This window comes from Hyperoodon ampullatus (genome assembly GCF_949752795.1).
Source record: "Hyperoodon ampullatus genome assembly, chromosome: 1".
Classification (NCBI taxonomy): domain Eukaryota; kingdom Metazoa; phylum Chordata; class Mammalia; order Artiodactyla; family Ziphiidae; genus Hyperoodon; species Hyperoodon ampullatus.
This window is the reverse complement of record NC_136914.1, coordinates 20,599,051-20,626,548: the sequence shown is the minus strand read 5'-3', so window position 1 is coordinate 20,626,548 and position 27,498 is coordinate 20,599,051. Positions and strand designations below refer to the sequence as shown.

Here is a 27,498-nt window from a genome sequence, read left to right as displayed (position 1 = left end):
CAATCCCTTAGATTCTTTCTGGTCTCATTGCTCTCATAAATCAGAAATCTAATATGATGAGTAATAAATACACTGTTCTTACGGTTCAGAGTGTTCTTCATTTACATGGAAAAGTGAAAGTCGATGAGGCTGATAGTTTTTAGTAAAATTATATCACTTGAACGAAAAAGTATTCTGTATTTGTATACTGAAAATATGTTGTGCATATGTAGTTAGTTACTCTAGTTTTGATAGAGTATCCAGCGTTCTCTCTGATTTTCTGCAAAATCGGGCTTTTTTGCTTTTGTTGTCCTTAAAATTGGAAATAGATTTAAAGCTGTTTGCAGCGACATTATGTGCACCATGGTATTTGTATACATGCATGTGTACAAACGTTGCTAATTGCTCTCTCACTGGCGGAGGTATTGTGCTCATTTTGGGTTATTGTTGACTTTGCCTATAACCCAGAGGAGCGGGCGAGGTATGGAGGGGAATTTTACTAAGAAAATTCATTGTGTAAAATCATAGCCCACGTAATTTTAAGAGCTTACAAATTACTTTCAAGATTTCCTAAGCAACGTTTTTTGGACAACACGTGTGGTGATTATATATGATTCCTGTTGTTGTTAAAGGCTGAATGGCTCTTTGAATGTGTAGATCATGGTCCTGAACTCTTTCTCTGCTCAACTGGCAATGTTTCTGAATTTAATATAAAACTGCTTTTTAGAAAATGGTCTCTCATTTAGTCTTTTCAGATGCAGACAGACTACTTCCATTAATATTTTACAAGTAGTGTAGATCATAAATAGTTATTAAACATATGTTTTAGACTGATGAGTAAAGCATAACATTAACCATCATAAGATTTGGATGAGAAATTAGTATAAAAATCTGTGGATTTTAGTTTATAATAAATAATCCAAACTTTCTTTGATATATTTCACAGTAAGATTTATTTTCATTTCGTATGTTCGTGTTACTTTCCTGATTTTGGTAATTGCATTACCATTTGGTAAGACAATGTCCTTGTTCTTAGGAAGTTCACTCTGAAGTGTTTATGGGTGGAGACATTATGTCTGTAACTTCATATGATCCACAGAGTATACATACATATAAATAAATAAATATGAGTACAAACATGTACATATACATATCTTTATATATAGAGAGGGAGATAGGCACACACATACATACTGAGAGAGCAAGAGAATTATAAAGTAAATATGGTAAAATTTTTAAAATGAAAACTCTCTAAAGGACATATTGGAGTCCTTTATCCTTACAGGTTTTCTATAAGACTGAGATTATTTCGGAATAATTAAGACGTGTTCGCATTGATGGTAAAAAAGAAACTTGTAATCTTTTTTAAAGGGTACTTTGACAACATGTATGAAAAACCTTAAAATATATATCCTTCAAACTAATAATTCTTCTTCAAATCTAGATTAAGAAAATAATCACTGACATGTGCAATGATGTATGTGTAAGAATGTTCATCACAGAATTTTATGTATCACAGCAAAGATGTATTGTAGCAAAATCTTTGCAATCTCCTAAATACACATCATCAGAAGACTGACTTTCTAATTAGGATGTGTCTGTATATGTACTGTGTAATCGTTGAAACTCATTTTGCAGAAAAATGTTTATTGTTTTGGAAAATGTTTACAATATTATAAATGAAAACAATCTAGTTACAAGGCAATTCTAATGATGTTTTTCCCAAATTTTTTATTTGTCGTGAAATATACATAACATAAAGTTTATCATCTTAATCACTTTCAAGTGTACAGTTCAGTGATATTAAATATATTTATAATGTTATACAGCCATAACCACCATCCATCTCTATAGTTCTGTTAATCTTGTAGAACTGAAACTCTTAGCCATTAAATATTAACTTCCCCCATCTCTCCTCCCCCCAACCCCTGGCAACTACCATTCTTCTTTTTGTCTTTATCATTTTGACTTCTCTAAGTATCTCATATAAGTGGAGTGTTTGTCTTTTTGTGACTGCCTTATTTCACTTAGCACAATGTCCTTAAGGTTCATTCATGTTGTAATATATGTCAGAATCTCTTTCCTTTTAAGGCTAAACCACGTCCTATGTATATACCACATTTTGTTTATCCATTCATATGTCAGTGGACACTTGGGTTTATTCCATGTTTTAGCTGTTGTGAATAATACAGCTATGGGCATGTGTGTATACAATGCCTTTTTGTGAACTATTTTGTTCATGAACTTTTTTTGTTCATTGAAATGGTACTGGAAAGGCATACACTAAAACGTTAGCAGTAACTTTTGTAAATAGTGAGGTGGTGGCAATTTTATTTTAGTTAGTTGGTGCTTTTCAGTTTTTCTTCAGGGAACATATAATACTTTTGAATGAAAAAAAGAAATTTACATTTAGTGGGGTAAGGTCCCCAGCCAAAATGTTTAGGTAGCCGTACCATTAAAAGTATACAGCACAGTTGGAAAACATCTTGTTTGTAGGTAACCAAAATCATAAATTACAATACCTTTTAAAATTAAATAGCAGTAATTACTCTCCAAAGGATGTATGGTGCCCTTAATAAGAACGGTGCTAGTTCTATTACTAGGTAAGTGCACCAGGTTTTCAGTCAGTTTCCTCAAAATACGTTCCAGAGACTACCTGCATATAAATCACTTGGGATGGTTGTAAAAAAGAAAATATATACTTTGAATAAAAATCTCTGGGGTTGAAGTCAGTAAATATGCATCTGTATAAAGCTCTCCAGGTTATTCTTATTTTTACAACGTTTGAAAAATCATGCCGTAGTATTATAAATCTTATTTGTCAGGAACTGGAGTTAAAACAGCGTGAATACTGTTTAATAATTTGTTCTTTAAAAGAATCACACAGTAATTCTTTGAGTGGAACATACCCATTCTTTTAAAATAAGATGCCATTTATGAAAAATTAAGCTATGTATTTTTGAAGGGCATCTTTGCTTAAAGTAACGCAAATCATGTATTCTATTTATTTGGCAATATTTGAGGAATTCTGATCCTTTGTATCCATCATAGGATTACTTTGGTTTTTATGTACAATGAATATAGATTTGTTTTTTAATCCAAATTCATGATATAGAGTGCTCCAGAAACCACATGAGAAAAATCTGTAAACACATCAGCTGGATCTGAAATAAAGATGAACAACCTGCTTATATTTTAGGGGTATTGATCCATTTACATTTATTTATATCCTGTGCTTTTATCCTATGTCAAACCTATTCCTTCCAGAGAAGAAGAAATACATGCTCTTGAAGTGAGTGGCTAGATGAATTCATGTTACTCAGACTTATTTAATTTAGAGAGTATATATAGATTTCTTATCAATTAGCAGATTAAAAGAACCTCTCAAATCTTGCACATGGAGCTTAGCAAGCACTTTTAGGAAAGAGTTGCTTCCTAAATTTTAAATGAAAATAATCTCTGTATCATGGTTCTTTTTACTTTCTTTTTAATTTCAGATTTTGTTGATGGACCTGTACACCACAAGGCCTTACTTATATCTGTGACTGTCTGTAGTTTGCTCTTGGTCCTTATCATTTTATTCTGTTACTTCAGGTAAGTTTCTAACATGTAGATATAGAATTTTGAGTTTATAATATCGTTCTCATACTCTTCTCCCTGTTGACATTTTTTACCACAGCTTTCCTTGACCTAATTCGATCTTAGATTTCACTGATAATATGAGTTACTATTGATAAATATTTGTCCTAATGAAGCTATTAATAGATACCTATCTCATTTCTGCTTCAGATATCAAAACCACCCAGAAAAAATTTCATCCCTAGGAAATTTATGGTAGCTAGGAAATTCAGCAACTAGTTGCTACTGAGGTTTGATTCAAAGCAGAGAAATGACCACGGGGAACTTAGAATTGCTTTAGTAATTCCTTATTTTGTGAGTTAACAATATCCCCTTAGCACTGAAAGATTTTAAAGATAATTTATAGATCAATTATTAAAATAAAATATGTTCAGTTATTAAATTACAGTATGGTCATTACAAATTATTTTCAGTCACCTAAGAACTCATTTTCTAGTTTGTGAAATATCAAGGACCTTTAAATTCTTATCATTGGCTTTTTGTAATAGTAATTTAGGTTACTTTTCTATAAGTAGGAGTTAATTCAAATAACATCATTTCTAATTGAAGACATAATTATTGACAAAAGTTTTTAAACTTTCAGTTTATCTCATTTATCTATACATTGCCTTGGATGAGAAAATTGTAATGTCTTTTGTAAACCAAAAATTTGCATCTGTAGTTGATCAGGGACCTTATAAGAAAAGATTTTAGGGAATGAATATTGGAACTGTATAGAAACGTTAATGGAATGTAGCCTGCTTGGATATATGTATTTGATAGGAATAGAGAAGAAAAATCATATGTGGTTGTGAGTGAGTAAAAACATGTAGTTTACTCTAAAAAATAGGTTAGAAGAATAATTATGATTTTGTTCTGGAAATCATAACTAAGGGTAATAAATACTGAGCATCTAATCTTGTATTATGTGCAAAGATAAAACCTGCTGTGGTTACTGTTTTATCTGCATGTTTGCCCCTATCATTGCAATCCAGTGTCTAACATTATCTTTCTCTGTGCATCTTCAGGTATAAAAGACAAGAAACCAGACCCCGGTACAGCATTGGATTAGAACAGGATGAAACTTACATTCCTCCTGGAGAATCCCTGAGAGACTTAATTGAGCAGTCTCAGAGCTCAGGAAGTGGATCAGGCCTCCCTCTGCTGGTATGAGAAGAACATACCTTGAATTTAAAGGAAATGTATTCTGAGAGGAAATGTCAATAACTGCTGGGTTTCATTTTACTGAAACAGATAGGGCAGTGGACAAAGAGAAAGCACTCTGCAGTCAGTCAGACATCAGATCTCAGATACAGGGTTTCCTGATAACATTTTGACATATTGGGGGTGAGGTCATTGTTCTTTAATGTAAGTGTATGGTTGCAATCCAGACCCTCAGATGTTCTGATAAAGAGCAGATTAGAAAACATTCAGCATGGGACCATCTTCCCTCTGTTTTCAGTAAGGATAACATTACTGCACTTTGGCCTGGCTTTTGAAGGCAAAAGTATTACAACCAAATGGGATCTGAGTACTTCTACAAGAGAAGAAGGCTGCATCTCAGCTGGAGGGTTTATGTTTCAGGGTGAAGCTCTGGCTTTTCCATTCAGGAGAGTTTTAATTTTCTGATGGTCAACACTGCCAACTTGGAAGAAAATATATACTGAACCCAAGGCACTTGCTTTAATGAGAAAAGCATTTGGTTACTTTATGGACCACGCAAAAAGATTGTTGGGACTTGGAATGGAAATAACAATTTTAATGAGAAATATTTTCCTTTATAAACTCTTAAGACTGATTTTCCTAATCTTTATTGCCTGGTTCTGACTTTGGATATCTTGTTTACTTGATTCTTTTGGTGACCTTTTATTTAGTACTAAAAAGTAACTGAAAAAAAAATCTCAAGCCAAGAATTTATTTTATAACTCTTTATTTTTAACATCCAAAAAGCTTCTACATTTATAACTTGAAGAGTTTGGAGGTGAGTACACATCTGTGAAGCCATCACCACAATCTAGGCCATGAACATATCCATCACCTCCAAAAGTTTCCTCCTGCCCATTCATTCATTTTTTATTATTATTATTATTATTATTATTATTATTATTATTATTATTATTTTATGATAAGAACACAACATAAGGGACTTCCCTGGTGGTGCAGTGGTTAAGAATCCACCTGCCAATGCAGGGGACATGGGTTTGAGCCCTGGTCCGGGAAGATCCCACATGCCGCGGAGCAACTAAGCCCGTGCGTCACAACTACTGAGCCTGCGCTCTAGAGCCCATGCACCACAACTACTGAAGCCCGTGTGCCTAGAGCCCGTGCTCTGCAACAAGAGAAGCCACCACAATGAGAAGCCCACGCACCACAACGAAGAGTAGCCCCCGCTCACTGCAGCTAGAGAAAGCCCACTCAGCAACGAAGACCCAACGTGGCCAAAAAATAAATAAATAAATTTATTTTAAAAAAACCTCACACAACATAAGATCTAATCTCTTAGCTCTTAGCAAAATTTAAAAAATACATTACACCCATAATAGAGGTGTTAGCTAACACTACTGTGATAATCATATCACAATATATAAATATATCAAATCAACACATTGTATACCTTAAACTTACAAAATGTTATATGTCAATTGTATCTAACTAAAAATAAAGTTAGTGTCAGCTTTTAGCTCTGAACTAGGAAGAAGAGTATACAATACAGTATTGTTAACTGTAGATACTGTGCTGTACAGTAGATCTCTAGGACTTATTCATCTTGCATAACTGAAACTCTGTACTCTTCGACTAATACCTCCCCTGGAGGTAATAAACCAGACAGAAAACCACTTGTGAAGTAGTCACTATGACCAAACCGATGCTACTTAGGATGTAAGTTTTTTTTTTTTAAACTTACATGTAAAAGTTCTTATCAAATTGCTTGCGTTTTCATTCTTAGAATTTAACTCATATATAGCAAATACCATTCTTATATTTAAAAATGTTTTATTACACTTCTTTTTCAAGTACAGATAGTAAAATCCCTTTTGATATTAATCAGTCAGATACGCTGTTAGAATTGAAGACTACCTGTTTTCCTCCTTCTAGCCCATCTTTCTCATTCCTGTGGAGTTCTTTCTCAAATCTTTGACCTTATTAACTCTTTTTTTTTTGCAGTACGCGGGCCTCTCACTGTTGTGGCCTCTCCCGTTGCGGAGCACAGGCTCCGGACGCGCAGGCTCAGCGGCCATGGCTCAAGGGCCCAGCCGCTCCGCGACATGTGGGATCTTCCCAGACTGGAGCACGAACCCGTGTCCCCTGCATCGGCAGGCGGACTCTCAACCACTGCGCCACCAGGGAAGCCCCCTATTAACTCTTTTACTTCCCTGGATAACACATTGTAATATCTAGTAGTGGTTATGGGTCTTCTTTCTTAGCTTGGTGAACACGACATCCCTCTCCTCCCACCTCTTACCCACCTGCTTCTTGAGCTCTAGCATCAGCCTTGAGTAATTGTTTCGAAAATACAATGTGTTTTTAAAATCCATGTCTTTGCAAATGTAATGTCTTTCTGGAGAGTTCCTCAGACTGTGGCTCAAGGCCTACCCCATGTTTTATCCCTGTGACAGATTAGCCCAGACTGAGCCAGTCTATTGAACTTCTGTCCTAACAGTTGGCTTATTGTACCAGTATAACAGTTTAAAATAACACTGTAATTGGTGTTAGTGTACCCGTGTCTTTAGGTAGACTCTCATCTCTTTGGGGTGGAGACTACATTTTTTCACTTTGTATCCTTAGTAGCATACCTGAGTGATTAAAGAGGCTGCTCAATAATTTGTTTTTTCCGCTCCAACTTTTAATATCTGTGAAAATACTATAATATCTTACTTCTGTAATCTAGACACCAAAAAACCCCAGCATTTGACTATTAACTGGTCCAGTCCTGGCCAGACTCTCATCTAACCCTCATAGCAGCTGTGAGGTAGTACTAGAAATGTATCCCTGTGTCACACAGCAGAGCCATAGGCCCCTGACTTGGGCCAACTGGTTAATATGTGGAGAAGCCAGGATTCAAACCCAGATGATCTGCCTCTAGAATCTGTGCTTTTCACGTTTGTGAACCAAATATTAAATAAAACAAAGAATTGTATTTGATAGCAACAGGATGGGAAGAAGGATCCTGTCAAACTCAGTTTAGTGAGGGAAAATTCTCAGTATTACAGATTTAAGATCCTGTTTTAAGATTTAGTTTTTAAGATAAACAATGCAGGGCTTCCCTGGTGGCGCAGTGGTTGAGAGTCTGCCTGCCCATGCAGGGGACATGGGTTCGCGCCCCGGTCTCGGAGGATCCCACGTGCCGCAGAGCGGCTGGGCCCGTGAGCCATGGCCACTGAGCCTGCGCGTCCGGAGCCTGTGCTCCGCAACGGGAGAGGCCACAACAGTGAGAGGCCCGCGTACTGCAAAAAAAAAAAAAAAAAAAGATAAACAATGCAGAAATGCACAATAGTCTCTCTGCATATTCCGATTTGTGGTTTATTTCATTAACGTAAAGGGAAAGTTCATGCCATGTGTATAAACACATACTTGGACCTAATATTTGCCAAGTGACTTTGTATGTAAATCCTTTAAGGGAGGAATATCACAGGGTGGTTGTAAGAATTAAGATAGTTTGCCTGCTATATATATATATAGATAGATAGATAAATAAATATACAGATATATAAATAAACATTTATAAATAAATATACATACACACATATATAAATATACATATATAAACATACATATACATAAATAAACATACATATACATATATAAATAGACATATATATAAATAGACATATATATAAATAAATATACATATAAACATGCCTGGCACATTTAATACATACATAGTATGCACTCAGTAAATAGTAACACTATTATTATTTATTTATACTCTATTTATCTGACCTTGTAAAGGAACAAAAGGTGAAGTAAATTGTCTAACTGAACATCAAACCTCTTAGTTGAGAAATCTTTTGTGAAAAATATTTCCAATATGTATCATTAACACAGCCTTACTAAGCAAAGTATTTTAAACAGTATATTTGTGTGTAGGGGTGTTTGTTTTGTTAATTCAGGGACATGTAGAGAGCACAGAGCATTACTTACAACTACATGGTTTTTAGTGTCCATCGTGTACACGGGCTTAAGGGTTAGACACTATCAGATAGCTGATCACTAGATAAGAGGACATTTCTGAAATAGTGATAACTCCTTATAATCCTTATACAGCTAGTTGTACCCATTTTGCATGAGATAATTCTTCTCTTTTGGGAATCACAATTATAGTGATTATTTTTTATTTATACAATCTGACTTTCAAAATTGATATCTAAGAATGTAATACAGAAGGAAAGTTTAAGTACAGAAAGACCTGAAACATTAACTAAATTAAATAAAAACTCAAATAACATAGTTAAAACATTTTTCAAATTATATTTTCAGGTCCATAGATGTTATAATAAATCTCAAAATATAAGTATATTTTAAATTTCTGAATATAATTTAGTGAGACTTTTTATCTTTGAGATAAGCTGTTCCTATTCTTGTGAGCATTGCCAATTCCAACTATGCTTTCATTAAATTAATTATATATGTTATCATTAGAAAAGAAGTGGATATAAAGCTGTTTGTTAGGAAATGTTCTGTAGATTTACGTAAGTACTGCTTTGTAACATCTATAAATTAGTAATATTTCTTTAATAAATGTAGGAAGTCTCCTCAAGTCAATAATTTAACTACTTACGGATTTGGCTCTCAACTGCTTAGTGCCCTTGATGCTTCTGTTCCCTTATTTAGGAATGGAAATGTGCTGAAGTTTTCCTCACAGATCCTTTTTGACTCCTAAAGGGAGGAAGGCTGCTCTTTATACATACTTGATTCCTCATTTCCTTCAGGCTGAGTGGCTAAATGGCATGTCAGTAATGCTTTTTATTTTTTAATTCTTCTTTCACAGGAAAAGAAAAAAGGACTTTGTCTTGTCCCCAAAAGCTTTCAGTCTGATATTAGTGCTGGTAATGGTTCTGGCAATGGATAGCATTACCTCTTGAATTGATAAAATCATCCATTATGCAAAAACAGAACACATCCCAGCTGATAGACATCTGTGGTAGGCAGAATACTAGCCCCCCCAAAATGTCCATGTCCTAATCCCAGAATCTGTTATTTTACATGGTAAAGGGGAATGAAGCTTGCTCATCAGCTGTCCTTGAAGTGAGATTATTCTGGATTATCTAGGTGGACTCAGTATAATTACATGGCCCTTAAAAGTGCAAACACAGAAAGAAACACTTTGGGTTTAACTGGATGCAAAGCATGTCTCTGTGAAGAGTACATCCCAATTTTCTGACCAGGTCTTATGAGAGTTCTCTGTTAGATTCTTTATATATGTCTCCCAAATTATGTAAATGGTCACCAGTACTTAGCCCCTTCAGTCATGGAGTTCTTAAAACATTTAAGCAGAGGTAGAATGAAGATCATGTATAAAGAGACTTATAACCTTTATGCCGTTTAACCCTCATATTTTCCTCCTCTTTGTCTCTGCTGCACTCTATAATTCTTCAGAGCTCCCTCACAGTTCAACTTTCTCCCCAGCTCTAATCGGCCGTTTTACGTCTCCATTTTACATTTCTTGTTATGACAACTCGTCCACCTCAAAGTATAATTTTCAATAATTTCTTACTGCTTCCTTGTATTTTATTCTGTCTCCTATTTCTTCACACATCTCATGTAGTGTTCTTGGCATTTTGTATCTGAAAATTCCAGTAGCTGTAATCTGAAGGGGTTAAATCTGCTTGGGTTGTTTCTCCTGCCTCTCATTTGCAGTGGCTGTTTCCTTTTGTTTTAAGGTGTTTACTCTGTGGGATCTTCTCTTTCTCTTTCCTTTCTTTCTCTCCCTCCATTTTCTTTTCTTCCTTCTCTCCTTCTCCCCCCAACCCCACCTTGGGGATTTCCTTTATTTCCTTGTGAGCCCAACATGCGTTAACAGTTTTCTGATTCTTATATTTTATCCACGATCTAGGGGGCAAGAGCTCCTTTAGAGCATCTAGTATCTCACCATAGTGGTGGAGTGAAACGTATTCTGCAAATGAGTTCCTCAGGAGAGGATTTGCATTTGCTTTTGCCGGGAGCCATGGTGATGGTGTGCTACCGACCTAGGGAAAATTTGGTACCATTCAGTGGTTCCAGCTTAATGCTAAAGCCCAGGGTTCAGTTTCTCTCATTTTAAAGGGGTCAAAGTTCATATTCTAGATCTCAGTGCTGGTATTATTCTTTGCCCAGACAGCAACCTGGCTATTGAATATGCTGCTGAATGCTTATCTATCCCTGCTCTGGTCTTAACTCTGCCCTTCCTCTTTTCCTCCCTCCCTCCATTCCTCCCTGCTCAGAGATTTCCTTTATTTCTATGTGTGCCCAACAGTGCATTACATTTTTGCTTGGTTGTATTTTTTTTTCTTTTGCGGTACGCGGGCCTCTCACTGTTGTGGGCTCTCCCGTTGCGGAGCACAGGCTCCGGACGCGCAGGCTCAGCGGCCATGGCTCACGGGCCCAGCCACTCCGCGGCATGTGGGATCTTCCAGGACCGGGGCATGAACCCGTGTCCCCTGCATCGGCAGGCGGACTCTCAACCACTGCTCCACCAGGGAAGCCCTGTTTGGTTGTATTTTATCCAAGCATATAGTGACATGATTCCCTTTAGAGTATCTAGTATCCCACTATAGTGGTAGAAGTGAAAAGTATTCTATTCTGCCAATTACTGTGAACCCATTCAGGTTTTTTCTCTGTGAAAATAATAATAGGTAGAATAAAATACTTAATAATTTGGAAGCAATACTTCAAACACTCAAAATCCACATTCAATTTCAAATACATTTAAAAGAGCACAGCATAAATTAATTAATAAATACAAATAAGTTGTCTATGTAAAGAAAAACTACTGGCTAAATATATTTTACATGTGTTTCTTCTCCAGAGGGGAAAAAAAAAAGATTAAACAAATCTGTTGTGCTGTGAATACACTAACAATGTGTTTTGGGATTTAACAGGTCCAGAGGACTATAGCTAAGCAGATTCAGATGGTGAAACAGATTGGAAAAGGGCGCTATGGGGAAGTTTGGATGGGAAAGTGGCGTGGCGAAAAGGTAGCTGTGAAAGTGTTCTTCACCACAGAGGAAGCCAGCTGGTTCCGAGAGACAGAAATATATCAGACAGTGTTGATGAGGCATGAAAACATTTTGGGTGAGTAAAAGTTTGTATAGCAATGTTCAGGGTTTCCTAGCTTTCCTCTCTTTTTCTGTTAGCATCTGCATATTAACTCATCTGTGTAGACCTGTTATGAACTATATAGACATTTTCTTCTTGGCATGAGCCCAAGAACGTCATACGCTTCTACTGGGAGACCTCGCAGGAGGAATGACTAAGGCACTTCTATGAGTGAACGGTGGGCTGGAAATGGAACATGTTCAAAAAGTTTTTTCTTCCGGGACAGGAAATGCAAATGCAATACCAGAGAAGGAGCACATTTTTGTCTAAGTGCTGTGAAAAGTTATGGGAATTTTATCTGCAGGGTTTATTTATATCCAGAGTTTATATTGATAATTGATTTCCTTTTTATTTTCTCAAGTTAGAAATGATCTAGCTGGATCATTCAAGTAGAAAGAGTATAAGCTAATCATGGAGTGTGTGCCTGTTTTGTAAACAGTGTCTTATGTGTAACTCTAATACCAGGAACTATTTACTGTTAACTTCAAGATCATTTAAATATCAACTGCTGATTAGAAAGGGATCCTGTTTTCAGATACAAACTCTTAGTGTTTCTCCACTCCTGCTGTTTTGATGGCCTCTGATTGGTATTAATGATTTAATACTGTCATAGGCACAAGCAGAAAACTGAATGAAATGCCAAACAAAAGACACCTATGACAAAGAGTGATAGCTGAAAAAAAATAATTATCCTGATAATATTCAGAAAACACATAGCTCCAACCCTTTTTGTCTTTTTTCCTTGTAGGGTTCATTGCTGCAGATATCAAAGGGACGGGGTCCTGGACCCAGTTGTACCTAATCACAGATTATCATGAAAATGGTTCCCTCTATGATTACCTGAAGTCCACCACCCTAGATACTAAATCGATGCTGAAGTTAGCCTATTCTTCTGTCAGTGGCCTATGTCACTTACACACCGAAATCTTTAGTACTCAAGGCAAACCAGCAATTGCCCATCGAGATCTGAAAAGTAAGAACATCCTGGTGAAGAAAAATGGAACTTGCTGTATAGCCGATCTGGGCTTGGCTGTTAAATTTATTAGGTTAGTATCAAATGTGAACAACAAATATACTTTTTATGGTTCTTTTCTATCACTTTTTTTAGATGATACATTTTGTAGCTCAGGGCTTTTAGGGTATTTAGTGGAGGAGAAATTTTATTAATTTTGACTTTTCTGTGGAGGGAAGAAGAAGAAACATTTTCTTTACAACAAATAAACAGTGTTTGGGTCAGTCCTGCTGTTTCTAAGCTCATCAGTGACCTGGCTTCAAGACAGTGTTCACATAGGTTTGAGCTGTCATGAAGCTATTTAGAAAAGAGGTAGCTGATGTCCGGGATTGTGTGGTCAGAATTCTGCATAACATTTGTAAGTAGGAAAAGGTTTCAGGAAAGAGCTCCAGATTATATAGTGATAAAGGTGATTTTTATATGATATAAGAAAGATAACTTGGATAGATATTCTATGAGAAATGTTAAAAACTAATAAGCAACACACTGCCAGTGTTCAGCATTATTTTACAATAGCTTCTCTGGGCTGGGGAGGAATGCCCCATGGTTGAGGCTCTATTTTGCTTACCTTTGCTCTATTCATAGCAGCTCCTTTGATCTTGTAGATGATGTAATTAGAAGAAATGGTTCTTCTGCTTTGAAAACAAAACAAAATGAGTTTGCAAACCACAAGGATAGAGGGATCATCATATAACTACCTTTTTAAAATGTCAGTTTAGACTTAGCCTTTATTAAATTGTTGGACCCTCTTATGGCTTTTTTTTCCAAACGACTCTGTAGAATATAGAGAAGGGTTCAAAGGAAACGCCATGGCAAAGAATAAAACTCACAAGAAAGGACTAATGGATTGGTATTTTCACCCAGAATTGAAGACTGAGGAGTGATCAAAATAATAGGTCCCAACTATTTGAAGGTCTTCACCATTTAGAGGATGGCAAATTGAAGTTCTCAGTCTTTAAAAGCAAAGCAGGAGGAAATGCTTCAGACTGTAGATTTAAGTTAGAAATATGAATTGCCTGCCAATAAAGATGATTAAGTTCTCTCTCTTCTGAATTATTTTTTCTGACCTTTTTCAAGTCTCCTCTACCAAAAAAACTTCCCATGATGCTTCTCAAATTACCAGCCTTTCTCCTTTCCTCCCTTGTTAAATTTCTCAAGAGTTCCAAAGAGTAATCTACTTTCACAATCTAGTACTTCATGATATTTTGCAATTTGCCTTCTGCTCTGTTTTCTCCCAAAGCTCCTTTGCTGAGGGACAACCTTGGTTTTGTCACCAGAAGCCTTTCTTCCTGTCATCCCACTCCCCGCAGTACCCATACCTTTCTTCCTCCTGTGTTCCTGATGTACCTTTACTCCAGGTTCTCCTCCTTTCTCTCTATGGGTTCTGCTCTCTGTCTGTTTCTTGACTATTTTCCCCCTTCTCGATGTCCTGCTGCAGATGCTTTTCCTTCCTAGTTCCCAGTTTTGGTCAATCCATCCTAAAATGTGAGGCACCTGGCATTTCCTTTGTTCCCTAAGTTTGTGATGTGCTCAGTTGCATGAATTCTGTGTCCATGATATTCTCACTGGAACTGGGCCAGTTTGGGTCCTCCCAACCATTTTTATAGATTCTGGAGTAGAACATTTTGTAGTTATTTCCGCTTTCCAATTATTTTCTACATGCTGCTGCCAGATTTATTTTCCTGAATCATAATTTTGGACGTCATCATAATTTCATAGTTTCCTATGGCTTTGGGTTAAAATGTAGTTTCTGTTCTGAACACTTTATACTTTCTCACACCTTCAGGTGTTTTTTTTTAACATACTTTTATCTTATTCTGAATACCCAACACCCCCTCTTCTATGTCAATAACTACTGCTTATCTTCAGTTTCTTCCTTTGGGACCCCTATTCTTCTTCCCTTGCAAGCCTGATTTTCAGTGACTTTTCTTATACCTTCTGTGTGACCCTGGCATGCTGTCATGACATTTCTCACACTATTGTATGGTCATCATCGGCTGCTTATGTGTCATTCCTAGTGGAGACTAAGTTCCTTGGAGGTAGATACCGTGTTTTTCTCAAATTAACATGCTTTGTGCCTTTCCTTGGTGCCCATTATTTAGGGGTTGCTTCAGAATTTTGTATAAAGGATAAATGAATGATTCCATATGGACTATAGGATGAAGGGAAAAAGCATTTTTTTCGTAGCTCCAGAGATCTAGCGCTCTCTGGATTAAATCTACCTTTCTAGTTTTATAGCGCACAGATTCTCCAATTGGTATGCTTTCTTTTGCAAGACTGAACCTATTTGTGTTTTCTCCATATATATTCCACGTTTGCTACTGCCTTGCTTTTGACTGAACAGCATCTAGCTTGGAATGCCCTTGCTTCTCCATGTAATGTAATCCAGTCTCAGAGTTGCGTTTATGTCACTTTACTCATCCCCCCAGGTAGGAATAATGACATCATCTATTCTACTCCTGTAGTAATTTCCTGGCCCTTGTCTGCCTGATATTATAATTATTTTAGTACATGCCTCGTCTTGCCCTCCTAGTCCTTGGGCATCTTGAGAGCAGGATCCATGCCACATTAATTAACGTATTTCCCATTTGACATGACATAGTGAGTTACCCATTCTAGGTATTCCAGCATTGTTTTGAATCAATACATGTTGGTAATATCAAAGTAATTAAGAGCTCATGTTCTTTATAGACCCAAAAACAAACAAGGAAAGTATCTGTTATATTTCTGAAACTTCGTTCTGCTTAATGTAACAGGAATGAACTAAATGAACTCTCAAATTTCATGCAAACCCTGATTTAGGAAGTGGAAGGAAGTGCTTTAAGAAATAAATCAGGGATTTATTTGGCGTATACTGACTAATTCATCAAGAGAGGAAGGCTATGAGGATACTGCCTCAGATGTATACCTGCACCTGTCGGGTGCACAGACCTCATATGGCTAAAGAGCAGCTGTGGGACCAGTTGCAATCCTGGGCCTCAGGTTCCTCTACATTAAATGGAGGTTGCATTTGATAATTTGAGGTCCTTTTCCTGTTTTTATTTTATATGTTTCAATAGAACTTTGGTCTTCTCATCTTTTGAGCCTCACTTTTAAACCTTGCTCTATACATTTCTTTGGTTTTCACTCTTTTCCTGACTTCCCTGTTTTGGGGTGTGGTGCATGTGCTCACACAGATATTTACAGCATTTTATTATAAGTGGGGTCAAAGCTAACCCAGTGTTGAGTGCTCAGACTTCATATGTGAACTTCCTGTGAGAACTTAATCTTTACCCTGGTCTCTATGTGGTAAGTGTTCTCTCAGGCTTTTAAATCGTTTCTGGGAGGTTCCCAGGGAAGTTGAGAGCCACAGAGAAAGAAGACTGTGCATTAGAAATTTCCTGCTCATTTAATATTTTTTTATGCTGTATTGGTTTCTTCATGCATGCTCTTGTAAATGATGTAAGTGCTGATGCATTTCCTGCCCACAGAGGTTTAATCCGGGTGATGCCGTGGCAGACATTACCGTTACCCCAAATCTCTCTTGGGAGGAGAAAACAATAACGTGTGAAATCCCTTGAAGGAACTTACAGAGCTTTTCACTTTTCCCTCTGGAGGCTCAAGCAACCCCTCTGGTACTTCAGTGACAGAATGATATATTTTCTTAGGGGGGAAGTAAATCCTGGCTTAGGGCCTCTCAGGTATTAAATTTTAAATAGAAAACCTACAATGAAGACTGGGCTGTAACACACATCTCCCAATTGATGATTATCGAATTGTCCAAGTGCAGAGGACAAGAGGGTACTGAATGTTTTCAGTCTTTCAACGTCATTATTTTTACCACTGCTTCTGGTTTTTATACTTAGTGGTTTTTTTAAAAAGTGACATGGTTAAATCACTGGCCAAAGTCATAGACCAAGCAGTAGTGGCAGAGTCCGCACTCCCAGTCAGGGTTTCTGCTGCCTCATCTATCTTCTGCTGAAGAGTTTTTATGTCAGGGTTCTGTTGCTAAGAAACCCTGAGATTTCTCAGGATTTAGTCATAGGAGTAATGAGTTCTGTTGCAAATTGCTGTAGACAACTCTCCTCCTTGGTTAACATCTGACCGGGCAGAGCTCAGTTCAGCAAATCAGTTCCATGGCTGTTTGCAAGATGCTTCAGGAAACACAAAGGATGTGCACAGCCCCTTCTGAAGGCTCGTGAGAATATTTCATGCTCTGGGAGGTCATCTTAGTCTCTCTAAGAGATAATTCAGTATTCGTTATGTTTCATGTGTAGTTAATTTCAAACATCAGTTGTGAGCCACGAGCAAACCAATGGCCTCCTTCACGTCTGCTGCCTCCTGCCCCCTTTTTTTTTTTTTTTTTTTTGCGGTACGCGGGCCTCTCACTGTTGTGGCTTCTCCCGTTGCGGAGCACAGGCTCCGGATGCGCAGGCTCAGCGGCCATGGCCCAGCCACTCCGCAGCATGTGGGATCTTCCCGGACCGGGGCACGAACCCGTGTCCCCTGCATCGGCAGGTGGACTCTCAACCACTGCGCCACCAGGGAAGCCCCCTCCTGCCCTTTTTTCATTGTTCTTTAAAGTTCAGTTCATAGTTTTTAAAAAGCTTTTTATATTATTAAAGGTGTGCGATGTTTGCTTCTCCTCTTTCTCTGTTACCTTTTTATCTCCCTTCTCCCTCTCTCCCTTTCTCCTCTGTGTAAGGCATCAACAACGTCCAGCAGAAGACCACCCACACGTGCCCAAAGGCTCAGTAAGGTAGAGCCACCTTGCTGGAGCTAACAGCTCGATTCCCGAGCTGGCCTCTGGCCACAGTGGGCTCTGCCTGTGATTCCATGAAACTCCCCCTTCAGTTGATGGGACGCAGGGAGTGTGCACCGTGCTGACACATGCTGTGGCTTTTTCCTCTACGTAACACTTCTTGCAAGAATTCCTGCTATGGATTTATAATTAAAAGCTTAATTAGCATAAAAGTATTTAATATAAAGTAAGGTTAAGATAGATACTATATTTTTAAATATCCCCTTTATCTCCTGCCACCAAAATAATAATCTTCTTCTTGCCCTTCCTCCAGCACATGACAGCCAAGAGTGTAGGGCACACCCTGCTCCCACCGGGTTGTATGGGTGCTCAGATTCATTCTCCGGTCCCCTCAGGATCCTGGTGGGAGGCCCCACTTTCAGCCTTCTGCACCCACGGGAGCTCTTTGATTCTTTCCCTCAGTTACGCTAATGCCTGCAGTGCACACGCTGCTGTAGACACCAGTGCTGGACCGAGGGGGGGACACTACAGGCAGCCGCCTGGGTACGAGCAGTAAGTTTTAGACAATAAAACCAATTAACATTATCACCATGTGCAAAGTTCTAAACAGTGTCAGTGACAAAGTGACATCTCCAGTAGCGTGCATTTCTTCTACTGTCTTCTCCTTAGTATGCCCCTCCCTTGCACCTTCAGAAGAGAAGAGGAAAATCTTAGTTTTGTATCTTTTTATTTTCTCTCTCTCTCTCTCTCTCTGTCTCTCTCTCTCTCTCTCTCTCTCACACACACACACACACACACGCACACACACACAGTATCAAAGTCATCTTTGCTTTCCTTCCCCATTTGGAGCCGTTGCCTTAGGATCGCTCACTTACTTGGTGGCCCCAGGTGAGAGGAGCCACTCAAAGTGTGTGTCCACGTAGGGGGCCCTTTGTCATCAGTGTGGACCTCTTCCTTCACCACGCTGGCATTTTTTTTTTATCCTGCCACTGTCAGTCAAGTGACGTTGGTCAGAAATAGGAACTTGGTTGTCATGACTCTTTATGGAACCCCAGCTGAGGGCACCCTAGGTTTTGAGATTCAAATAAAATTAGGCTTTATTGTCCCTATTCCTCCCTAGTGCAGCAGGGAACTCAGTGTCATTCACAGCACATCTGTGGATCCTAAGGAGCTTGTTTCCCTCTTTGTCACGTCAGCCTGACACCTCTGATACATGTTGTACCTTTTCTACATGATGTAGCTGCTGATTCTTTTCTTCGCCAGACACTGTCAGCTCAAGATTGAACACATCTTTACTGGGGTGTGTTGTAGGGTATTGCATGAAATTTAGTTATTAAAATTCACACTACCAGAACGTTTTTCCCTTTTTTTTTTTCCTACAGGACCTTAGTGTTTTGTCATAACTCTGGGCCTGGGAGAGAACCCCTCTTCTCTCCAGCTGGCTTGCTCCTCACCCCCAACCTCCCAAGTTACCCTCCCTCCCTCCTTTCCTTCCTTCCCTCTATTTATTCATTTATTTATTTATTTACATCTTTATTGAAGTATATAATTGCTTTACAATGCTGTGTTAGTTTCTGCTGTATAACAAAGTGAATCAGCTATACATATACATATAACCCCATATCTTCTCCCTCTTGCATCTCCCTCCTACCCTCCGTATCCCACCCCTCTAGGTGGTCACAAAGCACTGAGCTGATCTCCCTGTGCTATGCGGCTGTTTCCACTAGCTATCTATTTTACGTTTGGTAGTGTATATATGTCCATGCCACTCTCTCACTTCATTGCAGCTTTCCCTTCCCACCCTGTGCCCTCAAGTCTGGTCTCTACATCTGTGTTTTTATTCCTGCCCTGCCATTAGGTTCATCAGTATCATTTTTTTAGATTCCATATATGTGTGTTAGCATACGGTATTTGTCTTTCTCTTTCTGACTTACTTCACTCTGTATGACAGACTCTAGGTCCATCCACCTCGCTACAAATAACTCAATTTCGTTTCTTTTTATCACTGAGTAATATTCCATTGTATATATGTGCCACATCTTCTTTATCCATTCATCTGTTGATGGACACTTAGGTTGCTTCCATCTCCTGGCTATTGTAAATAGAGCTGCAGTGAACATTTTGGTACATGACTCTTTTTGATTATGGTTTTCTCTGGGTATATGCCCAGTAGTGGGATTGATGGGTCATATGGTAGTTCTATTTTTAGTTTTTTAAGGAACCTCCATATTCTCCATAGTGGCTGTATCAATTTACATTCCCACCAACAGTGCAAGAGGGTTCCTTTTTCTCCACACCCTCTCCAGCATTTACAGTTTGTAGATTTTTTGATGATGGCCATTCTGACCAGTGTGAGGTGATACCTCATTGTAGTTTTTTTTTGGTTTTTTTTTTTTCGGTATGTGGGCCTCTCACTGTTGTGGCCTCTTCCGTTGCAGAGCACAGGCTCCGGATGCACAGGCCCAGTGGCCATGGCTCACGGGCCTAGCCGTTCCACGGCATGTGGGATCTTCCCAGACCGGGGCACGAACCCGTTTCCCCTGCATCGGCAGGCGGACTCTCAACCACTGCGCCACCAGGGAAGCCCTTATTGTAGTTTTGATTTGCATTTCTCTAATGATTTGTGATGTTGAGCATTCTTTCATGTGTTTGTTGGCAGTCTGTATATCTTCTTTGGATAAATGTCTATTTAGGTCTTCTGCCCATTTTTGGATTGGTTTGTTTGTTTTTTTGATATTGAGCTGCATGAGCTGCTTGTAAAATTTTGCAGATTAATCCTTTGTCAGTTGCTTCATTTGCAAATATTTTCTTCAATTCTGAGGGTTGTCTTTTTGTCTTGTTTATGTTTTCCTTTGCTGTGCAAAAGCTTTTAAGTTTCATTAGGTCCCAGTTGTTCATTTTTGTTTTTATTTCCACTTCTCTAGGAGGTGGGTCAAAAAGGATCTTGCTGTGATTTGTGTCAGGAAGTGTTCTGCCTATGTTTTCCTCTAAGAGTTTTATAGTGTCTGGCCTTACATTTAGGTCTTTAATCCATTTTGAGTTTATTTTTGTGTATGGTGTTAGGGAGTGTTCTAATTACATTCTTTTACATGTAGCTGTCCAGTTTTCCCAACACCATTTATTGAAGAGGCTGTCTTTTCTCTATTATATATTCTTGCCTCCTTTATCAAAAATAAGGTGACCATATGTGCGTGAGTTTATCTCTGGGCTTTCTGTCCTGTTCCATCGATCTATATTTCTGTTTTTGTGCCAGTACCATACTGTCTTAATTACTGTAGGCTTGTAGTATAGTCTGAAGTCAGGGAGCCTGATTCCTCCAGCTCCGTTTTTCTTTCTCAAGATTGCTTTGGCTCCTCAGGGTCTTTTGTGTTTCCATACCAATTGTGAATTTTTTTGTTCTAGTTCTGTGAAAATTGCCATTGGAAGTTTGATACACATTGCACTGAATCTGTAGATTGCTTTGGGTAGTATAGTCTATTTCACAATGTTGATTCTTCCAATCCAAGAACATGGTATATCTCTCCATTTGTTTGTATCATCTTTAATTTCTTTCATCAGTGTCTTACAGTACTCTGCTTACAGGTCTTTTGTCTCCTTAGGTAGGTTTATTCCTAGATATTTTATTCTTTTTGTTGCAGTGGTAAATGGGAGTGTTTCCTTAATTTCTCTTTCATTTTTCATCATTAGTGTATAGGAATGCAAGACATTTCTGTGCATTAATTCTGTATCCTGCTACATAACCAAATTCTTTGATTAGCTCTAGTAGTTTTCTGATAGCTTCTTTAGGATTCTCTATAGTATCATTTCATCTGCAAACAGTGACAGCTTTGCTTCTTCTTTTCCAATTTAGATTCCTTTTATTTCTTTTTCTTCTCTGATTGCTGTGGCTAAAAGTTCCAGAACTGTGTTGAATAATAGTGGTGAGAGTGGGCAACCTTGTCTTGTTCCTGATCTTAGTGGAAATGGTTTCACTTTTTCACCATTGAGAACGATGCTGGCTGTGTATTTGACATATATGGCCTTTAGTATGTTGAGGTAAGTTCCCTCTGTGCCTACTTTCAGGAGGGTTTTTATCATAAATGGGTGTTGAATTTTGTCAAAAGCTTTTTCTGCATCTATTGAGATGATCATATAGTTTTTCTCCTTTAATTTGTTAATATGGTGTAACACATTGATTGATTTGCATATACTGAAGAATCCTTGCATTCCTGGAATAAACCCCACTTGATCATGGTGTATGATCCTGTAAATGTGCTGTTGGATTCTGTTTGCTAGTATTTAGTTGAGGATTTTTGCATCTATGTTCATAGTGATATTGGCGTGTAGTTTTCTTTTTTTGTGACATCTTTGGTTTTGCTATCAGGGTGATGGTGGCCTTGTTGAAGGAGTTTGGAAGTGTTCCTCCCTCTGCTATATTTTGGAAGAGGTTGAGAAGAATAGATGTTAATGCTTCTCTATGTTTGATAGAATTTGACTGTGAAGCCATCTGGTCCTAGGTTTTTGTTTGTTGAAAGATTTTTAATCACAGTCTCAATTTCATTTCTTGTGGTTGGTCTATTTATATTTTCTATTTCTTCCTTGTTCAGTCTTGGAAGGTTGTGCTTTTGTAAGAATTTGTCCATTTCTTCCAGGTTGTCCATTTTATTGGTATATAGTTGCTTGTAGTAATCTCTCATGATCCTTTGTATTTCTGCAGTGTCAGTTTCTTCTCCTTTTTCATTTCTAATTCTATTGATTTGAGTCTTCTCCCTTTTTTTCTTGATGAGTCTGGCTAATGGTTTATCAATTTTGTTTATCTTCTCAAAGAAGCAGCTCTTAGTTTTATTGATCTTTGCTATCGTTTCCTTCATTTCTTTTTCATTTATTTCTGATCTGATCTTTATGATTTCTTTCCTTCTGCTAACTTTGGAGGTTTTCTGTTCTTCTTTCTCTAATGGCTTTAGGTGTAAGGTTAGGTTGTTTATTTGAGATGTTTCTTGTTTCTTGAGGTAGGATTGTACTGCTATAAACTTCCCTCTTAGAACTGCTTTTGCTGCATCCCATAGGTTTGGGGTCATCGTGTTTTCATTGTCATTTGTTTCTAGATATTTTTTGATTTCCTCTTTGATTTCTTCAGTGATCTGTTATTAAGTAGTGTATTGTTTAGTCTCCATGTGTTTGTATCTTTTACAGATTTTTTCCCTGTAATTGATATATCTAGCCTCATAGAGTTGTGGTTGGAAAAGATACTTGATACAATTTCAATTTTCTTAAATTTACCGAGGCTTGATTTGTGACCCAAGGTATTATCTATCCTGGAGAATGTTCCATGAGCACTTGAGAAGAAAGTATTCTGTTGTTTATGGATAGAATGTCCTATAAATATAAATTAAGTGCATCTTGCTTAATGTGTCATTTAAAGCTTGTGTTTCCTTATTTATTTTCAGTTTGGATGATCTGTCCATTGGTGAAAGTGGGGTGTTAAAGTCCCCTACTACGATTGTGTTACTGTTGATTTCCCCTTTTATGGCTGTTAGCATTTGCCTTATGTATTGAGGTGCTCCTATGTTGGGTGCATAAATATTTACAATTTTTATATCTTCTTCTTGGATTGATCCCTTGATCCTTATGTAGTGTCCTTCTTGGTCTCTTGTAATACTCTTTGTTTTAAAGTCTGTTTTGTGTGATAAGAGAATTGCTACTTCAGCTTTCTTTTTTTTTGTTTTGGCGATACGCGGGCCTCCCACCGCTGCGGCCCCTCCCACTCCGGAGCACAGGCTCTGGATGCACAGGCTCAGCGGCCGTGGCCCACGGGCCCAGCTGCTCCGTGGCATGAGGGATCCTCCCAGACCAGGGCATGTACCCGCATCACCCCATCGGCAGGCAGACCCCGAACCACTGCGCCACCAGGGAAGCCCCAGCTTTCTTTTGATTTCCATTTGCACGGAATATCTTTTTCCATCCCCTCACTTTCAGTCTGTATGTGTCCCTAGGTCTGAAGTGGGTCTCTTGTAGGCAGCATATATACAGGTCTCATTGTTGTATCCATTCAGCCAGTCTATTTCTTTTGGTTGGAGCATTTAATGCATTTACATTTAAGGTAATTATCTATATGTATTTTCCTATTACCATATTCTTAATCGTTTTGGTTTGTTATTGTAAGTCTTTTCCTTCTCTTCTGTTTCCTGCCTAGAGAAGTTCCTTTAGCATTTGTTGTAAAGCTGGTTTGGTGGTGGTGAATCCTCTTAGCTTTCGTTTGTCTGTAAAGGTTTAATTTCTCCATTGAATCTGAATGAGATCCTTGCTGGGTAGAGTAATCTTGGTTGTAGGTTTTTCCCTTTCATCACTTTAAATATGTCCTGCCACTCCCTTCTGGCTTGCAGAGTTTCTGCTGAAAGATCAGCTTTTAACCTTATGGGGATTCCCTTGTATATTATTTGTTGTTTTTTGCTTGCTGATTTTAATACCTTTTCTTTGTATTTAATTTTTTTTTTTTAATAAATTTATTTATTTATTTATGGCTGCGTTGGGTCTTCATCGCTGCAGGCTTTCTCTAGTTGCGGCGAGTGGGAGCTACTCTTCTCACTGGGTGGCTTCTCTTGTTGCGGAGCACAGGCTCTAGGCACGCAGGGTTCAGTAGTTGTGGCTCACGGGCTCTAGAGCACAGACTCTGTAGTTGTGGCTCATAGGCTTAGTTGCTCCGCGGCATGTGGGATCTTCCCGGACCAGGGCTCGAACCCGTCTGTTTCGCCTTCATTGGCAGACGGATTCTTAACCACTGCGCCACCAGGGAAGTCCCTGTATTTAATTTTTGATAGTTTGATTAATATGTGTCTTGGCATGTTTCTCCTTGGATTTATCCTGTATGGGAGTCTCTGTGCTTCCTGGACTTGATTAACTATTTCCTTTCCCATATTAGGGAAGTTTTGAACTGTAATCTCTTCAAATATTTTCTCAGTCCCTTTCTTTTTCTCTTCTTCTTTTGGGACCCCTATAATTCGAATGTTGGTGCATTTAATGTTGTCTCAGAGGTCTCTGAGACTGTCTTCAATTCTTTTCATTCTTTTTTCTTTATTCTGCTCTGCAGTAGTTATTTCCACTATTTTATCTTCCAGGTCTCTTATCGGTTCTTTTCTGCTATTGATTCTTTCTAGAGAATTTTTAATTTAACTTATTGTGTTGTTCATCATTGTTTGCTCTTCAGTTCTTCTAGGTCCTTGTTAAATGTTTCTTGTATTTTCTGCATTCTATTTCCAGGATTTTGGACCATCTTTACTGACATTACTCTGAATTCTTTTTCAGGTAGACTGCCTGTTTCCTCTTCATTTGTTTGGTCTGGTAGGTTTTTACCTTGCTCCTTCATCTGCTGTGTTTCTCTGTCTTCTCGTTTTGCGTAACTTACTGTGTTTGGGGTCTCCTTTTTGCAGGCTGCAGGTTCGTAGTTCCTGTTGTTTTTGGTGTCTGCCCCCAGTTGCTAAGGTTGGTTCAGTGGGTTGTGTAGGCTTCCTGGTGGATGTGAGTAGTGCCTCTGTTCTGGTGGGTGAGGCTGGATCTTGTCTTTCTGACGGGCAGGACCACATCTGGTTGTGTGTTTTGGGGTGCCTGTGACCTTATTATGATTTTATGCAGCCTCTCTGCTAATGGGTGGGTTTGTGTTCCTGTCTTGCTAGTTGTTTGGCATGGGGTGTCCAGCACTGGAGCTTGCTGGTCTTTGAGTGGAGCTGGGTCTTAGCACTGAGATGGAGATCTCTGGGAGAGCTCTTGCTGTTTGATATTATGTGGAGCTGGGAGGTCTCTGGTGGACCAGTGTCCTGAACTCGGGTCTCCCACCTCAGAGGCACAGGCCTGACACCCGGTCAGAGCACCAAGACCCTGTCAGACACATGGCTCAGAAGAAAAGGGAGGAAAAAAAGTAGAAAGGAATAAAGGAATAAAGAAAGAAAGAAAGGAAGGAAGAAGGGAAAGAAAGAAAGAAAGGGAAGAAGGAAGGAAGGAAGGAAGAAAAAGAAAGAAAAAATAAAGTTATTAAAATTAAAAATAATTTAAAAAATTAGAAAGTAATAAAAAAATAAAGAGCAACCAAACCAAAAAACAAATCCATCTATGATAACAAGCACTAAAAACTATACTAAAAAAAGAAAGCAGACAGACAGAACCCTAGGACAAATGGTAAAAGCAAAGCTATACAGACAAAATCACACACAGAAGCATACACATACACACTCACAAAAAGAGAAAAAGGAAAAAAAAAATATCGTTGCTTCCTAAGTTCACTGCCTCAATTTGGGATGATTCGTTGTCTATATTCAGTTATTCCACAAACGCAGGGTACATCAGGTTGACTATGGAGATTTAATCCGCTGCTCCTGAGGCTGCTGGGAGAGATTTCCCTTTCTCTTCTTTGTTCACACAGCTCCCAGGGCTCAGCTTTAGATTTGGACCCGCCTCTGTGTGTAGGTCGCCTGAGGGTGTCTGTTCTGTGCTCAGACAGGACGGGGTTAAAGGAGCAGCTGATTCGGGGGCTCTGGCTCACTGAGGCCGGGGGGAGGGAGGGGCACGTCTGCGGGGCGAGCCTGCGGCGGCAGAGGCCAGCGTGATGTTGCACCAGCCCGAGGCGCGCCGTGCGTTCTCCCGGGGAAGTTGTCCCAGGACCCTGGCAGTGGCGGGCTGCACAGGCTCCCCGGAAGGGATGTGTGGAGAGTGACCTGTGCTCGCACACAGGCTTCTTAGTGGCGCAGCAGCAGCCTTAGCGTCTCATGCCTGTCTCTGGGGTCCGTGCGTGTTAGCTGCGGCTCGCGCCTGTCTCTGGAGCTCCTTTAAGCGGCACTCTTAATCCCCTCTCCTCGCACACCAGGAAACAAAGAGGCAAGAAAAGGTCTCTTGCCTCTTCGGCAGCTCCAGACTTTTTCCCGGACTCCCTCCCGCGTAGCCGTGGCACACTAACCCCCTGCAGGCTGTGTTCACGCCACCAACCCCAGTCCTCTCCCTGCGCTCCGACCGAAGCCTGAGGCTCAGCCCCCAGCCCCGCCCGCCCCGGCGGCCGAGCAGACAAGCCTCTCGGGCTGGTAAGCGCTGGTCAGCACTGATTCTCTGTGCGGGAATCTCTCCGCTTTGCCCTCCGCACCCCTGTTGCTGTGCTCTCCTCAGCAGCTCCAAAGCTTCCCCCCTCCGCCACCCGCAGTCTCCACCTGCGAAGGGGCTCCTAGTGTGTGGAAACCTTTCCTCCTTCACGGCTCCCTCCCACTGGCGAAGGCCCATCCCTATCCTTTTGTCTCTGTTTATTCTTTTTTCTTTTGCCCTACCCAGGTACGTGGGGAGTTTCTTGCCTTTTGGGAGGTCTGAGGTCTTCTGCCAGCGTTCAGTAGGTGTTCTGTAGGAGTTGTTCCACGTGTAGATGTATTTCTGATGTATCTGTGGGAGGGAAGGTGATCTCCGCGTCTTGCTCTTCTGCCATCTTGAAGGTCTCTGACTGTTCATCTCTTACTCAGAAAATTTTAGGTATTTTTATTTTATCCTGTCCCAGCCCTGCTGTCTCTAAAGTTCATAAGAAAAGTACCCATTAAAGTATGATTCTAGCGCAAGGTTTTTTCCTGGAGAGCAATTTACTTGACATCCCTTAATTTATTTTATTCAAATTTTACTTTTTTTTCCTTCCAGTTCCACTTAAATCTGTATCTTAGTGGTACTCACATTAACAGGGACAAAAGCCTTGCTAGATCTAGTAGAAGTATTAATTGTAAAAACATGATTGGGTAACAGTGACCCTGTAATTCTCTAAACCCAGTTCTTTAATCATGACCCTTTTGTGCAAATATTTCCATCCCTTCTCTATGGGAAGGGAAAAGAGAGATCGTGTTTCCTCTACAGTGAGTGC

The 27,498-nt window shown here is 39.2% G+C and overlaps 1 protein-coding gene across 1 annotated transcript in view; it reads left to right on the top strand.

Moving 5' to 3' along the window:
* BMPR1B (bone morphogenetic protein receptor type 1B) overlaps nucleotides 1–27,498 on the top strand; it is a gene marked incomplete at both ends in the record, with an annotated part of 113,999 nt that overhangs the window by 76,596 nt on the left and 9,905 nt on the right. Inside the window, 4 exons of the mRNA XM_079713971.1 lie at nucleotides 3,477–3,573; nucleotides 4,626–4,764; nucleotides 11,676–11,868; nucleotides 12,641–12,938. Coding sequence (XP_079570097.1) covers nucleotides 3,477–3,573; nucleotides 4,626–4,764; nucleotides 11,676–11,868; nucleotides 12,641–12,938 — 727 coding nt within the window. The remainder of the gene's footprint in view (nucleotides 1–3,476; nucleotides 3,574–4,625; nucleotides 4,765–11,675; nucleotides 11,869–12,640; nucleotides 12,939–27,498) is intronic.